General features: G+C 38.5%; 1 protein-coding gene across 1 annotated transcript in view; it reads right to left on the bottom strand.

Annotated features, from left to right (window-relative positions):
* Window positions 1-16,894, bottom strand: part of TRPA1 (transient receptor potential cation channel subfamily A member 1) — a 56,545-nt gene that overhangs the window by 10,273 nt on the left and 29,378 nt on the right. Inside the window, exons 9-19 of the mRNA XM_006047233.4 lie at window positions 15,520-15,619; window positions 14,781-14,881; window positions 13,071-13,240; window positions 12,820-12,984; window positions 10,278-10,392; window positions 8,834-9,000; window positions 5,940-6,033; window positions 3,960-4,019; window positions 3,336-3,434; window positions 1,580-1,650; window positions 828-990 (exon numbers count right to left, since the gene is read on the bottom strand). Coding sequence (XP_006047295.2) covers window positions 828-990; window positions 1,580-1,650; window positions 3,336-3,434; window positions 3,960-4,019; window positions 5,940-6,033; window positions 8,834-9,000; window positions 10,278-10,392; window positions 12,820-12,984; window positions 13,071-13,240; window positions 14,781-14,881; window positions 15,520-15,619 — 1,305 coding nt within the window. The remainder of the gene's footprint in view (window positions 1-827; window positions 991-1,579; window positions 1,651-3,335; window positions 3,435-3,959; window positions 4,020-5,939; window positions 6,034-8,833; window positions 9,001-10,277; window positions 10,393-12,819; window positions 12,985-13,070; window positions 13,241-14,780; window positions 14,882-15,519; window positions 15,620-16,894) is intronic.

The raw sequence follows: 16,894 nt of genomic DNA, 5'->3' as shown, positions 1-16,894 counted from the left end.
CATACAATTCTGTGGCATGAAGTACATTCACAATGTCATACAGCTATTACCTAGTTCCATGCCTGTTTCATCACCTCTAAATGGAAATCCTGTCCCTGCTAAGCATCGCTTCCCCCTCCCCAGTATCCTTAGCAGCTAGAAATCTGCTTCCTTGTATATGCTTAGTTGTTCAGTCATGTCCGACTCTGCGACCCCATGGACTGTACCCTGCCAGGCTCCTCTGTCCATGGGGATTCTCCAAGCCAGAATACTGGAGTGGGTTGCCATGCCCTCCTCCAGGGGATCTTCCCAATCCAGGGATCAAACCCAGGTCTCCCGCATTGAAGGCAGATTCTTTACCATCTGATCCTCCAGGGAAGCCCTTGAATACTGAGGTGGGTAGCCTATCCCTTCTCCAGGAGATTGTCCAAACCCAGAAATCTAACTGGGGTCTCCTGCATTGCAGGCAGATTCTTTACCAGCTGAGCTACCAGGGAAGCCCACTTCCTTGTATATTCTATTTTAAATTTTTATACCTCAGCACCCATCTAAGCTAGGTACATGTCAATGTACTTTATACATGTGAGATGCATTGGCTCTCATACATATCAATTCCTTTTGTTAGTTGATAAGCTCATTTATTGATCTATTTATTTATATTCCCTCTCATTCTACAAAGGGTTTTAGAAGTTGCTACATATATGAATTCTATAAACTCTTTGTATTAAACAAAGTCTTGATAGTTCAGATTTATTATGAGGTTAAAGTATTTTCTAAAGAAAAAATGCCCACAGTTCTGAAAATCCCTTGTTTTAAAAAGTTGGAATATAAAAACCAGTTGAAGATACCTTGGTGTCTAAAATTTCTGAATGGTCACTAGTTTCATTGATGATTCCAGTTGAGTTGAAAGCCATACCTGGTCTGATACTGACAATAAGAAAGGTCATGGGAAACAGACCAAGACAGTAAGATCCTAGGTTCAAAACATGGGCTCTAAACCCATAAGCCAACCTACAAAACATAAGCAAACCACAACTGAGTAGTTTCAACCACAAATATTCAGTTAAGATACCTGCAGAAAGAGGAGTTATAGTCTCTTCTGGAAATGTATTTGATAAGTTCATTGAACTTGAAAGATTTTGGAATTCGCCTTTTTCATTTCCAGAAAAGGAATCACAATTTCCTAGGAAATTATGACTTACTTAAAATCTCTCACCAGTTAATGGAAGGAACTTTAGCTCTGACTCCAAGTTGAATGCTCTTCCCAGGAATACTCTTGTTACTTCATTGTCTGCTAAACTGCAGAACCCAGGAATGCTTCTTTGTGTTTTATATAATGATCCCCCAAATATTTCATTTAATGCCAAAGATAAATTAATATCAACATTTTAAATACCAAAATTTGCCTTTGATGTATTTCTTTTTTAAAGTATAAAACATTAAAAGTAATAAAATATAAAGTATTCTGATACCATTAAAAATTATTTAGAAGGTTTTTTTTATAATCAAATATTACTGGGTCAGTTTATTTTTTGTTTTGCAAGATTTTAAATAAATTTAATGAAAGCAACATTCAAAAGAAACACTACTTAATACCCACCATTTCATAAGTAAGTATTCTTTACACACAGGGTGGTTGAGAAGCTCTATGCGGTTATGTTGCACCATTGCCTGAGAAATAAGGAAAGATCAATAAAAATGCAATCACATTAAACTCTTGAGTATAAACTCAGCTTTTTGTTTGCTGGCTTTATAACTTTATTTTGATTTTATCAAAACAACACTTGCTTATTTTAGAAACTTTGAAAAATCAAAAATTATATCAAGAATATATGTCTTTTAAAAAAAAACACAAGCTAGAGAGAACCATTTTATACAGATGCTAAAATTATTTGCATAGAACAGATGTGAAAGTCAGTTGTCATCACCAGTCTTACGGGCATAAAATCCACATGTCTCTTCTTCCTTCACACTCCAAGTCCTCAGTAAGCCTTTTAAAGATTTTTTTTCTGATGTGGACAATTTTTGAAATCTTTATTGAATTTGTTACAATATTGTTTATTTTTTACTTTTTGCTTTTTTTGGCCATGAGGCATGTGGGATCTTAGCTCCCTGACCAGGGATTGAACCGGTGAACCGGCAACTCCCTGCCTTGGAAGGGGGAGTCTTAACCACTGGACAGCCAGGAATTCCCATCAGCCAGCCTTTTAGATTTCACATTAGGTGATGGCTGGTACCATGGTCTGTATCAAAGCCTTCCACGTAGGGAAATGAACTCATTTAAGGTAAATGAAAGTTCTTAATTGATCTAGAACAGTGCTGTCCAATGGAACTTTCTGCAGTGAAGAAAATTTCTATATCTATGCTGTTGAGCAAAAGAACTACAAACCACATAGGCTTCTGAGGGCTTGAAACATGGCTACTGCAAATGAAGTAATGAATTTTTAACTTGATTTTAATTTTCATTAATTTTCATTTAAGCAGTCACATGTGGCTCAGTTACTATATTAGACAGAACAGGTCTGGATCCTACACCACCATTTGCCATCCAGCCTTCAAATGTTTTCTTTCACATGCACAAAGCTTTTGTGTTGCCAATATTTACACCACAAGTCTGCTGCTCCATGTGGCTAAAATCTGTTGAAACTAGTAGCTGCTGTCCTTTTAGACCAGAAACCCACTCATCTGATACCTGTTTTCCTCTGCAGTTATTTGAGTTTGAAACTCCTGGTTTACCCTGAAGCAGATTGTCTGCATGGCTTTCATGACCTCACTTACAAGAAATGTAAAAGCACTCTTTGGAATAAGAACTGGTTTGGATCCAGTCTCTTGGGAAATTTGGGCCCAAACTGTGTGATTAGCGCCTGCTTTCAGATTGGGTTCACTCTTCCAGAAGGATACAAGAGCTGCTGAGAGGTTTGTGTTTACCCTGGAGGCCAGTGGTTAGCTGAATTTGGAATCAATGACTGTAAACTGTCACCCCCTGCATTTTCCTGGGGTTTTACACTGTTGGAAACTCTTATATATGTATGTCTGCATTGAAGTGGATGAAGGTAGGAGCAGATGCTGATGGTCAGCCTGTTCTGCTTATGGTTTATTGGATTCTGGGTTGGGCAGGTCTAGCATGACCATTAGGACTAAGGTGATCAACAGTGTGGAACTTTAAGGGCACGAATTACAAATCATTTTGTATGATTGCTTTCTTTACTAACAAATAAAGAGTTAGGCTGCATGGCATACACAGAGATCAAACTATAAATCTGGAATTCTCTCCAGACTCCTTCCTGGAACTATCATACCAAAACATTACAGAATTCATGTAGAAACTACCTGAATAAGGAAAATAGTGGACTTACATTGAGAGTTAAAAGAGGCTCATATACGATGTCCTGTACAGGTGTTCCTTTTTTGGTGAATTCTAATGGACACTGAAGATATGTGAAATTATACTCGATCTGTAGAAGATAACAATTTTTTTAAAAATTGCAGTCTAGCATAGGCCCCCAAAGTCCTTCTTAACACATCAAATATGCAACCCTATCATTCTGCTGAAAATTAAGTGATTCAAATAAAGTTGAGCCATTTAACCTGAAGAAAAGTAAATAAGTTATTCTGTATTCATTTCAAAAAATAAATGTCCCAACAGGGTATTTGATTACTTTCTAACTCTCTAGTTGTGGGAAAAAATGTCTTCTAGAAAGACCACTTAGATCTTTTAGAATTTCATTCTTCAGGCAATATTACACAAGAAAATATAAAGATATAAATAATAAGGCTAAATAAAACTATTAGAAACAATTAAATCATGAGAGAAAACTGAAGATCCAAGGGAAAAATTATCTCATAAGTAGATAATATAATAATATGAGAAATGAAGACAATTACCATCTTTTGAGATTCTGGAGTTCTAGTAACATTATTTTTACTATTCCTTAAAGAGTTATAATGCATTTCAAGTTATTATGATAAAATAAACTTACATGGTAGTCTTGGGAGGACTTGTCTTCTGTGGAAGGCATCACACAAAAATCTAAAAGTACCTTTGAGAGAAAAAGATTGGCAAAGCTATTGGACAGGAGACTAGATCCAAGACGGAATTTGGTCCCATTTCTAAAATAATATCCACGATATTACCTTCCCCTTCCTTTGCTTCTTGTACCTCAACGTCTTGTACACTATGATCTAAGTCATTCAGGAACAAAGTCTAAAACATGAAGTATTAACACGTACCACTGCACGCCTCAGCAACACCAAGTGATATAGAAAAATACACACCTGAGAATGAAACTGCATTTACTAAATTTTAGGTAAGAAATATTCCATTTGCTTTGCCTAAAACTTGATGTCTTTCTGGGTTACTAGAAAATATGTGGATGATTGAGGATTCCTTTGCTTAGCATCTTCTAGTGATAATTTAATTGTCTCTAACCGAGACCTTCCAGCTGAGTCCTGAGTTCTTCCCACAGTCTAGGTTGCTTCTTCTGTATCTGATCCTGTACCTGATCCTGGAATATTGTGTTTGCTTCTGTACCTGGCTTACTGAGCAACACTGACAAAGTTCACATCCAAAGTGGTGTGGACAGGATGTTAGGCCACGGATATTATAATGACAAACAGTTGGAGGCCCTCGAGATGCTCAGTTAAGGGAGAAATCACTTAAGAGTTAAGCGTTAGATCCTCCCCTGGGAAGTGTAGGGACAGATATTTTGTGGGGGTTCCTGTCTACTACGTAAACAATTTGAGTAACCTCAAATCTGTGTGCTGGGACCTTTCTGGTTTCTGGTGGCCCCAAATCATGATCCTGAGAAAGAAATTCTGCCCAGTCAGTCTGCCCTCCTGAAACCAGATGTGGACACAAGGCCCCAGGTGACCCCATCAGTGGGTCCCTTGGAGCTCCTGGGACATCTGGTCGACCCCACCGGCAGGACACAATGGTAGAGGGTTAGACAGCACCCTGAAGGGGAGACACAGGAACTCAGGCCCCACTGGGAGGGCATGCCTGTCCTGGCTGGTCTCAAGCACCAAGGCAACTTAAAAATTTTGAGGCAGTCTCTGTTGATCATGACCCAGCAGCAGTACTAGGAGTCATAACAGACATCATGAAAGAGAAAGACAAGTCCAGTCAATTGTGCTGTGCAAGGAAGAACCAGACACAGGCCTGGCTATTACAGTTTGAAAACTTTGTAATAACCAGCACAGGCAAACTGAAGGCTGGGCTACCAGAGGAAGGTCATGGGGGAAGGATTGTGTTTGTTATACAAATATGTGATGTGAGGCTAAACTAAAACACTTTTAATTCCCCCTAGTTAAAAAAAAAATTCATAATATGAAAATAATACCAAGTCATTATAGAAAATGAACTAGAAAATATATAGTAACATGAAGAAGAAAAGAAAAACCAAATCATAATCACAACCATAATTCCTATTAGCATTTTGGAATAATTTCTATGTTTTCCATATGTGAATATTTATAACTTTTTATTATTCATAATGCTGCAGGAAGCATCATTGCACATAAATCTTTCTATACATCTGATTATTCATTAGGACAGATCCAAACAACTGGAATTACTGAGTGACAAAATCTGAAATCATGTTTGCAACTAATAGATGCAAATTTGAAACAATCACATGCATGCCCCCAAACCCCCACATCTAGAGGCTTTATTCAGCTGGCAACCTCCACTAGTGCTCTCTGCTCTAGACTTGGATTGTTTGAATAAAAAAAATATGTTTAACATATTTTCCTACATTGCACATAACCACTAACAGGATTTTTTAATCCAAGGAGGTCCTTCTCAAATTTGTTGGCTCGATTCCCTTGTAGCCTATATAAAACTAGATGCTTAACTGTAAAGATGGAAATTGCTATGTTTAGGTTGTAATTACAACAATAAATCTTCACATTTTATTACATGCCAAGCATATACCCAAAGGATTTTTGTTTTTAGAACTTACTTTCATGCATTCAGGGAGGTATTCTACCAGTTCTATAACTGGACATCTATTGGTAGGAGAACAATGATTAAAAACCTTGAAACATTCTCCCCATCTGTAAAAAAATAATAAACACAATTCTTAAACTTTCTGTTGTGTGCAACAACAGAACTACCAGTTGAAATTCAAGATTATTATGTTTAGGAGAAACTGATTGGTTTCAATGGAATCAATATGTGAACTGAAATCAATCCAATAGAATCCTTGTTCATTCATGCAAATTAGAAATGTTGGCAAATTCAAGGATGGCTGTTATAATCACTGTTCTGACTCTTTATCTAAATGCCTTTTCAAGAAGGTAGGTTTTGACCTTGATTTCCCCCTGAAGTCATGAAGGGGTATTACTTTCAAAGCTGGTCATGCTGTATGGAGATATCCACATTCACAAACATGCAGCAGCAACATAGTACTGGGAGCATAACACTTTACCTTTAACCCAGGTATACAGCATGTATTGAATTAAACTACAAAGTAACATGTGTCAGGGCTTCCCAGGTGGCTCAGTGGTAAAGAATCTGCCTGCCAAGCAGGAGACAGTGGGTTCGGTCCCTGTGTGGGGAAGATCCCCTGGAGAAGGGAATGGCAATCCATTCCAGTGTTGTTGCCTGGGAAATCATGTGGACAGAGGAGCCTGGTGGGCTACAGTTCATGGGGTTGCAAAAGAGCAGGACATGACTGCGCAACTAAACAAGAACAACATGTATTAAGTACATTAATAACCACGGGCTCTGTGAGAACATCGCAGATTTGCATCTTTCTTTACTGCCATCTGGTTGGACAGGATAAGGAGATGTTTATGATACCAAGAATGAAAGAAATCTATAACAGGAAGTAAAAAAGAGCCCATTTATCTCCAAGATCCTATCTTTGTAATAGGAGGCTAGTTCTAAAAGCTACCCAGACATATTTTCTGTTAACCCTATCAGTAAAGTCCATCTAGGATATCTGTACCATCAATAGAAAACTCCAGGTTGCACTGATGAGTGCTTCTAAGGAAATGGGCCAGGGGACCTGGAGACTTCCCATGCTCCAAAACACAGGCTTGGTCTGCTATGAATATGAGATTGCTCATCTCTGAGTCCACTACTGGGGGACACTGGGCCTTGGTGAGAATTGATCTGTGATGACTAATACATAGAATAGATTATGTTTGAGACATGGGACAAATTACCCTCCAACTTCATCATTAAAACTCCTTAGAGTACGGTTTAAAAAAATCCACAGCCACACAAGATCATGGGCTAAAGGAAATTTCATTTCCTGGCACTGGTAACAATAGGGATTTACCTTGGAGAATATTTTCACCAACATCCAGTTTGGGGGTTTCCATTGGGCAGGAGAGCTTCAGGCAAGTTCAGGTGAGTCAGGGCAGAGTTAGCCTGAGAACGACCATGGTGCCACAGACTACAGACACCTGACCCCTGGGAGCCTCACAAGAGTGCTGTGAAGTAGGTCTGTGCTCCCGTCACTTAGAAATGGAAACTGAAGGCCAGAGAGTTTAAGCAACTCTTTGGGTGTCTGTGGTCACTCAAAGAGTTCATTAAAAACTTTAGGGGAACAACTGGCATTTTAAAATGTTGACTTTTTGCATCTGTCTCTAAAGCAAGGGAAATAAAAGCAAAAATAAACAAATAGGACCTAATGAAACTTAAAAGTTTTTGCACAGCAAAGGACATCATCGACAAAAAGACAACCTACTGAATGGAAGAAAATATTTTCAAATGATATGATGCAGCTCATACAATTCAACGTCAAAAAACAAACAAACTGATTTTAAAAAATGGACAGAAGACCTCTATAGACATTTTCCCAAAGAAGACAAATAGATAGCCAATGGGCACATGGAAAGATGCTGCTAATCATCAGAGAAATGCAAATTCAAACCACAATGAGATATCAGCTCACACCTGTCAGAATGGCTATTGTCAACAAGAACACATATAACAAATAATGGCGAGGATGTGGAGAAGAGGGAACCCTCATACATTGATGGTAGGAATGTTAATTGGTATAGTCACTATGGGGGTGCCTCAGAAAGCTGAAACTAGAACTACCATATGATGAAGTAAGTCCACTCCTGGGTATATAGGTATACAGGATATATAATCCTAAGGAAAAATAAAAACACTAACTCAAAAAGATACATGTACCACAGTGTTCAAAGCAGCATTATTTACAGTTGCCAAGGTATGGAAGCAACCTGTGTCCATCAACAGATGAATGGATAAAGATGTGGTATATATATGTGTGTGTGTGTGTATATATATATACATATAGATGGACAGATAGATACAATGGAATATTACTCAGCTGTAAGAAAGAATGAAATGTTGCCATTTATAACAACACATATGGACTTGGGAGGGTATTATGGTAAGAGAAATAAGTCAAAAAGACAAATGCTTTATGGTATTGCTTACATGTGGACTAAAAATAAAACAAATTAGTGAATATTTAAAAAAAGAGAGACTTGTGGATATAGAGAATAAACCAGTGGTTACCAGGAGGGAGAAGGAAGAGGGGAAGGGCAAAATAAGAGTAGGGGATTGGAGGTACAAACTACTATGTATCAAACAAATAAGCTACAAGGATATAATGTACAACATGGAATATAGGCAATATTTTAGAAAACTATAAATGGAATATAACCTTTAAAAATTGTGAGTCACTGTGTTATACACCTGGAACTTACATAATATATTGCACATCAACTAAATCTCAATTAAAAAAAGGAAAAATAAATAAAAATGTTGATCGACAGCTGAAACTTTGATTCTTTTTCTCTTCCTGCTTCCTCTCGGATTATCCCCAGTGCCGGAGGACACTAGACACTTGTGGGCAGGACGGCAGCGTACCTTTTGTTCCTGATGGTCGTGAGGACCACCTCCTTTCTCTTATTGTGGATTGCAACGTGCAGGAAGGAGGCCTGCTGCTTGTTCAGGACCACATCGGCATCATAGCTCAGGAGCAGGGAGACGGCTTTGGCATGGCCCTCCCTCGCCGCAAAGTGAAGCGCGGTGTTCTTTCAGAGAAAACAGAACCCGGACAATCCAGTGACAAAGGCTACTCATCCTTTGGCTATTTTACAGCTTTGTTTCACTGTTGAATTGCTTAAGATATTATTAACAAAACTATTTAATGACAAAGAGTTAAAATTTGGGGCTCCCCCAGTGGCTCAGCGGTAAAGAATCTACCTGCCAATGCAGGAGACCTGGGTTTGATGCCTGATAGGGGAAAATCCCACGTGCCGTGGAGCAACAAAGCTCCTGCATCGTAACTCCTGAGCCTGTGCCACCGCTACGGAAACCACGCACCCTAGAGCCTGTGCTCCACAACAAGAGAAGCCACCACAATGAGAAGAAACCTGTGTACCACAACTGCAGAGTAGCCCCTGCTTGCCGCAGCTAGAGGAAAAAAATCCATGCTCTTTCAAAGATCTAGCACAGCCAAAAATAAAATAAATTTTTAAAAAATCACAGGTTGATAAAAGGTTGCCAGTCTCTAGTTTTGCCACAAAAAGGCATTTTAAAAAGCAATGATAGTCCTCTAAGCTCTGTCATTTCATGAAAGAATGTACATTTCAATACTCATTCTCCAAAAAAGAATGAAGGACATTATAGTGGACTGAAAGACAGTCTTTCAAATCAAATATGCTTAGTTTTAGGGAAAACTTACCCCTGTCCTCTTCATTTCCCTTGGGTGAAAATTTTATCATCAATTCACGTGGGCCTGTAACAGGCCTCTGAGAGACTCACCAGCTGTCCTCAACATACACCCACCCCTTGGGGCTGTCTCCTTATTCTATTCCCCTTTGACTCTTTCTTCACTAACAGTCTGCATAATAAGGGATAGTTAGGGAGTCTGGGATGGACATGTATACACTGCTATCTTTAAAATGGATAACTAACAAGGACCTAACAAGGACCTACCAGGGAACTCTGCTCAGTGTTAAGTGACAGCCTGGATGGCAGGGGAGTTTGGGAGAGAATGAATACATGGATATGTATGGCTGAGTCCCTTTGCTCTCCACTTGAAGCTCTCACAACATTGTTCATCAGCTGTACTCCAAAAAAAAAGTACAGCTGTTCATCAGCTGTACTCCAAGTTCATCACTGTACTTGGAGTACAGTGTATACACGTCCATCCCAGACTCCTTAACTATCCCTTATTATGCAGACTGTTAGTGAGGAACCCAATATAGGGTAAGAAGGGAAAAGGGTAGCTAAGAAGGTTTCTGGCAATGTTGGAAGGTTCCTCTATGCCAAGATTTGGGGTAGGTATGAGGAACACAGTACATACCCCTTCTTCATCTAGCCGATCTGTGCATTTCAAGTTAGTGTCAAGAATAACCTTCATGGTCTGAGTATACCCGCCCAAGGAAGCATGATGCAAAGCAGTCCAGCCATTGTGGTCACTGTTAACGAAGAGAAAACGTGTGCATTTACCTTACAGATGAAAAGGGGAAGGACACCTCCCAATTGAAAGTGGGTCTGATGATCAGAGAAAACAAACCATACCTGAGATATTTGAGTTCTAGCAAGTAATTATGTATTGTTGTTGCTGTGTTGCTAAGTTGTGTCAGACTCTGCAACCCCATGGACTGGAGCCCACCAGGCTCTTCTGTCCACGGTATTTTTCAGGCAAGAATACTGGAGTGAATTGCCATTTCCTTCTCCAGGGGATCTTCCTGACTCAAGGATCAAACCCACATCTCCTGCACTGGCAGGTGGATTCTTTAGCATCTGAGCCACCTGGGAAGCCCAAATATGTATTGCCTGGTTAATTAAACATAAGTTAATTTCAAGCTTAATTGGATGAGGGCCTCCCTGGTGGCTCAGATGATAAAGAATCTGCCGGCAATTCAGGAGACCCGGGTTTAATCCCTGGGTTGGAAAGATCCTTTGGAGAAGGTAATGGCTACACACTCCAGTATTCTTGCCTGGAGATTTCCATGGACAGTGGAGCCTGGTGGGCTGCAATCCATGGGTAAAAGTTGCAAACTCTCAGTTATAAGATAAATACTAGGGATGTGGTGTATGACATGAATAAATATAATTAAAACTGCTGTATGTTATAAATGAACATTAACAGAGTAAACCCTAAGAGTTCTGATCACAAAAACTTTTTTCTTTTTTTTTCTTTTTCCATTTTTTGGTATCTCTATGAGATTAAGGGTGTCCGCTGAACTTACTGTGGGAACCCTTTCATGATACATGTGTTTTACCCCTTAAGCTTACACAGTGTCAATTATAATCTCAATAAAATTGTAAAAGAAAATAAATAAAGTCTATAAACACATTATCAAACACTTTGGGTGAGTGAAACTGGAGTTAGCATGTCTGTGTCATACATATTTTCTTTAAGGCTGTAATGTACTTACACACACTATTTTCAATATTGCTTTATTCTTTCACTGAATATTGTATCAAAAATTTTCCATGATGGTGTTATTAGTCCTTGTGGTTACCATTCATGGCTAATAATAATAATGATGATCATTATAATAATAGTATCATTATACAAAACATGGATAGAAGATGCTTAGCTTAGTGCCACTTATTTTTTTCTAAAAGTTCAGGTCTAAAGAGATTGTTCCTCTCATACTCTCAAAAATTCTTACTTGATCCTTTAGGAAAATGTCTGTCTTTTCTCTCAGAAATTCAAGATATGAATACAGTGAACACTTGCCTTTTTTCCAAATTAGACATAGAAAAAAACGTGTAAGATACTGAAACAATTTAATTTCAGGGCCAGTGAGTAGCCGTATTAGGTGCAAGAGACACCTCGCTACTACAGTTATGACATAGTTACGCAAGAGCTCTTGTCTTCTGGGCTCACCTGGGGCCCCTTGCAAGTCTGTTGCCTGGTGTTCATTTGGAAGCAGGAAGGAGCTAAGCAGAACATTCATTTCACGGCTGCATCACTGCTGTGCTGGGGTTGGTACTCTGATAAAGAGATGTGTTTTTTAACATTAGCCTAATAAACTCTCTGCTACCATGTTGGTGCAGTTAGAAATTAGCCCATCATACATATATGAAATGCTTCTGGGTTTTCCTTTTATTTTTACAAAGATGTCATTTAATGATGCCACTTTTTATTGTACTTAATTATTTTAACTTGGGCTTCCAGTGGCTCAGACAGTAAAGAGTCCACCTGCAATGCAAGAGACCTGGGTTCAATCCCTGGGTTGGGATGATCCCCTGGAGGAGGGCATGGCAACCCACGCCAGTACTCTTGCCTGGAGAATCCCCATGGACAGAGGAGCCTGGCGGTCTACAGCCCATGGGGTCACAAGGAGTCAGACATAACTAAGCAACTAAGCACAGCACATTTTAACTTGGTTTTGTTTCATGTGTTAGATTTCTTTTGTAGTGAAATTCAGGAAATTTTTATGTCTCATGTTGCAGCTTAAAGGAAGTTCTTCATGTCTATCAGTCATCATACTGAATGAGATGTAGAGTCTTTGATTTGTATAGCATGTGTGTGTGTGTCTGTAAAAACACACTGCCTTGTATCTGCCAAAACAGCTGATAGCATGATGAAGGTATATAGGAGAAGGGATAGCTCAAAGATTCTGGAAACTACACAAAGCCACTTATTCTGTGACTCTGAACAAGGCCTTCAGCTCTATGAACCTCAGTGTTTTCAGTTGGAAATAATACTGACTTCCCTTTCAATATTTAATAAAGCATGTTATGTTTTGAGGATTAAGTGAAATGGGTAAAAGTACTTAGTGCAATTGAAAGGGAGATATCATAATCAAAAATAAAATATAAAAAAAGCCTGACAATGTCTAGCCAGTTATAAAGAAGATGTAAATATTGCAATCTTATATCCTCACCTGAGAAATAATGCGCCCTTTTTCAGAAGCAGCTGAACAACTTTATCATGCCCGTTCTTTGCAGCCAGGTGGAGAGGAGTCATTCCGTGCAGATCACCTTCATTCAAAAGCCTCGTGTCACTTATGTCTTGCAGGAGCCTCTGACAGGTATTGATACGCCCATAACTTGAAAGAAAAAAAGTTTGATATTTTCAAAGCAAACATTTAACAGAAAGAGGACATGCTTGTATGTCGCTTAAAGTGACCCTTACCTGGCTGCAAAATGCAGGGGTGATTTCTTATCTTTGCTTTTGGAATGAATGGACACATTAAAGTTGAGGAGGTTGTTTACAGAGACAGGGACCCCCTGTCGACATGCATAGTGCAGAGGGGTGCACCCATCATTGTCTTCGTCCATCACCAGCTCTTTTATATGTTGCATCTATGGGAAAGATGGATATTCTAAATATAACTCCGTGATGATGCTAACAGAGTTTTTCAACCTATTTTGTAGGATAGTATTTTCTAACAAGGACCAATATATACACCTGAGTGGAAAGTATAAATAACCTTAAAGGTTATATACTAGGGACTTCCCAGGTGATGCTAGGGGTAAAGAACCTGCCTGCCAATGCAGGAGATGCAAGATATGCGAGTTCGATCCCTGGGTCGGGAAGATCCCCTGGAGAAGGAAATGGCAACCCACTCCAGTATTCTTGCCTGGGAAATCCCATGGACAGAGGAGTCTGGCAGGCTACAGTCCATGGGGTCGCAAAGAGTCGGACACAACTGAACAACTAAAAACACACACACAAGGATACTAGAGTAAAATAAATGTGGATGAAGATGTGTGCTCTGTCTCCCTATAATGTATATTACCGTATTAAAGGCGCTGAGAAATCCTAAGAATAGGAAATGTATTTAATATTTTAAACCCAGCATTTTCCAAATTGTATTTGACCACAAACCAACCTTCTCATCTCTCCCTTCATTTCACCCCCCATGCCCGGCCCAATAATACTTAACAGCTTAATATTGATGTGCTCTGTTAGTCAAAATTAGCAAAACTGTTAAATTAGTGTCACTTTAAAAAAATGAATACAATTAAATGAAATTAACATCACTTTATCTTTTAAATAAAAATCAAATGGCAAATGAGCAGCTTAAATCAATCCATAAACATTTTATATTTTAGATATTCAAATATACTTGACTCTTTAAGACACAGACTATATTAAAATCTATTTATTAAAAAACTATGATGCACTTCAAATGTACCTAATAGTCACTCAGTAAGTATTAGTTGGTGAATATAAATATAGAGATAATGTTTTCAATTTGTCAACAAGCATGCTGAGTAGTTTTTCTTCATTGATTAGGAAGTGCTGCTAATTCACTCATGTACTTGACCTCTCAATTGATACACAATTCGTAATGGTCCAAGAGTGAAGGAAAGGCATTCTATTATAGATAAGGATATATGGAAACTCTCCATAACTTAGAAAATAGTCCCAATGTAATTTATTATTATCATTATCATAATCATCACTGCTGCTGCTGCTGCTGCTAAGTCGCTTCAGTTGTGTCCGACTTTGTGCGACCCCATAGATGGCAGCCCACCAGCCTCCACCGTCCCTGGGATTCTCCAGGCAAGAACACTGGAGTGGGTTGCCATTTCCTTCTCCAATGAGTGAAAGTGAAAAGTGAAAGCGAAGTCGCTCAGTCGCCCCCGACTCTTAGCGACTCCATGGACTGCAGCCTACCAGGCTCCTCCGTCCATGGGATTTTCCAGGCAAGAGTACTGGAGTGGGCTGCCATTGCCTTCTACTATGTTGTAAATATTCAAATACGACATCTTTCTTTAAAAATAAAATTTAAATTCCAGACTCAGCCCTCAAAGAAATAAAAATCATAATAAATGAAATCACTTTACCCTCTATTGAACCCAACTCATTTAATGGAAATCCACATATATGTATTACCTGCAAAAACCCAGGATGCAAATTTTTTAATCCATAAGGCTGTTGAACAGTCAAATGCAAAAAATTACGTCCAAGATTATCTTTTATGTCCACACGGGCACCTAAAAAGCACAATATAAATATAACTCCTACTCATTTATTTAAAGCATAGCCTATGGTGGATTTTCAATGTAAGAAAATAAAAGACTGACTTAAAACTTTGCCAGTGTTTAAGTTAGAGAACTTTATTTAGGTAAGAAAACTAAACATGGTTTAAAATGTGTTTATCTTGCAGTGTGCATGTGTGTGTACAAGGGGTAGAGAATGTGTGATTTATTACATTATTTAATATATGAGGTCTCATCTTTTAAAACATAAAATAGAATTATAGAGAGATTAGAGATCAAGAGAGAAGAGGTGAAGGTATCTCTTTTCTTCATTATCAGACTGGGTTAGTATCTAAAATGGGAACAGTTATAGCACCTACATCAGGTGGATTGGTTCACTGAGAGGATGCCGATAAAGTGTTTAGTGAAATGCCTGGGATGTAGTCATCCCCTTACAAAGGTTATCAATTCTTGTTCTGAAGTTATCTTTCCAAGTATTATGCCCTACTGGGCTGAGAATTATTCTAGATACGGGAAGTATCCCATCTGTGTTCATAGCACCTGGCCCACAGCCTGGCACACAGTAAATGGACACTGAGTGTTTAACCAACCAAGTAGCAGTTCTAAAGGCCTGGCTCAGTCCCTCTTAGTACCTTTAGAGAGGAGCAAATTTACAGTATTCCAGGATGCAGAAGCAGTTGCTAATAGAAGTGGAGACCGTCCTTCAGAATCGGTGATATCAATATCTGCTCCCTAAAATAAAACAAGTCATTCAACAAAGAGCCTATGAACAGACAAAACAGCTCACACTACAGTCTGTAACTTAGTGTTCATTCATTGGGACAGAATGTCCAAAATATAGCTAGCACTCACGCACATGACTGCTTGACATTTCCCTGTAATTCATGTTGCATGAATCATAGAGAAAATCAAGGCATTATTCTCTAACTTCAACAACTGAAGTCTTTCTCACATGTTAATCTTTTGACTGACATCTGGCAGTAGATCTATCTTCCTGCCGAAATCAGAAAATGTTGACCTATATCACTAGTTTAGTTCCCACTGTAAGAGAATATTGTTAAATATCTGTGGTTAAAAAAATCTAAGTTTATTGCATTTGTCATTTTAAAAGCATTCACAAGAAATCATTCACTTCTATCGCCAAGATAGTGGATCCTGGGAGCTCTCATCATAAGGAAAAAAAATTTTTGTAACTTTCATGGTGACAGATGGTAGCTGGACTTGCTGTGGTGGTCACTTTTCATTGTATACAAATACTGAATCATGCTCTACACCTGAAATTCACATAATAGTATGTGTTAATTATAACTCATGAAAAAAAAAACTGTTCTCTTTTTAAAAACTCTACTTCATCTGAAACAGATGAACTGAAATAACTGAATTGAAATCATTCAAATCCTAAAGTAAAATTTTAGTCAAATGTTGAAAAATGTTTGCATTTAAGAAATCACATCTCATATGTATATATTTCAAGGGAATAAGCTGGTATTTACCATTACATATTATGGTTATAATATTTGATATGACAAGAAACAAAAACTTTTTAAAAGTTCATGGAAAGAATTCTATCTTTTGCACAGGGTAATAAAAATAGCTTAAACTCCGACTGGGGCTAGGATCCTGTTCTTTTGGGACCCACTGAATACAGATGACAAGGGCAGCCTGATAGTGATCAGAGAGGTCCTGCCATCCTCTTACAGGTGAAGAGAGGGCTATATTTGCAGGAAACTGTGAATAACAAAACTCTGGGCTATAATGAGTCTTCCAGGGATTCTCCTATGTAAATACCACAATTTCAATAGTTGCTACTGACAACAAGCACATGTTAAATACTCCAGGCCAGACTCCATTCATTACTGATATGATGGGGCTTAAATAAACACATCATAGACTCATCTGTAGAAAGGGCTTACCCAAAAGCTGACTGATTGCATTTCTTAGAGTGAAAAAGGTCTTGTACTTTCACTTGTAACAAACCTTGGACAGTATTTTTAGTTCTTCATGTTT

This window comes from Bubalus bubalis, chromosome 15 (genome assembly GCF_019923935.1).
Source record: "Bubalus bubalis isolate 160015118507 breed Murrah chromosome 15, NDDB_SH_1, whole genome shotgun sequence".
NCBI classification, from domain to species: Eukaryota; Metazoa; Chordata; class Mammalia; order Artiodactyla; family Bovidae; genus Bubalus; species Bubalus bubalis.
The sequence above is the reverse complement of the archived record's forward strand: the minus strand, read 5'-3'. Positions and strand labels throughout refer to the sequence as shown.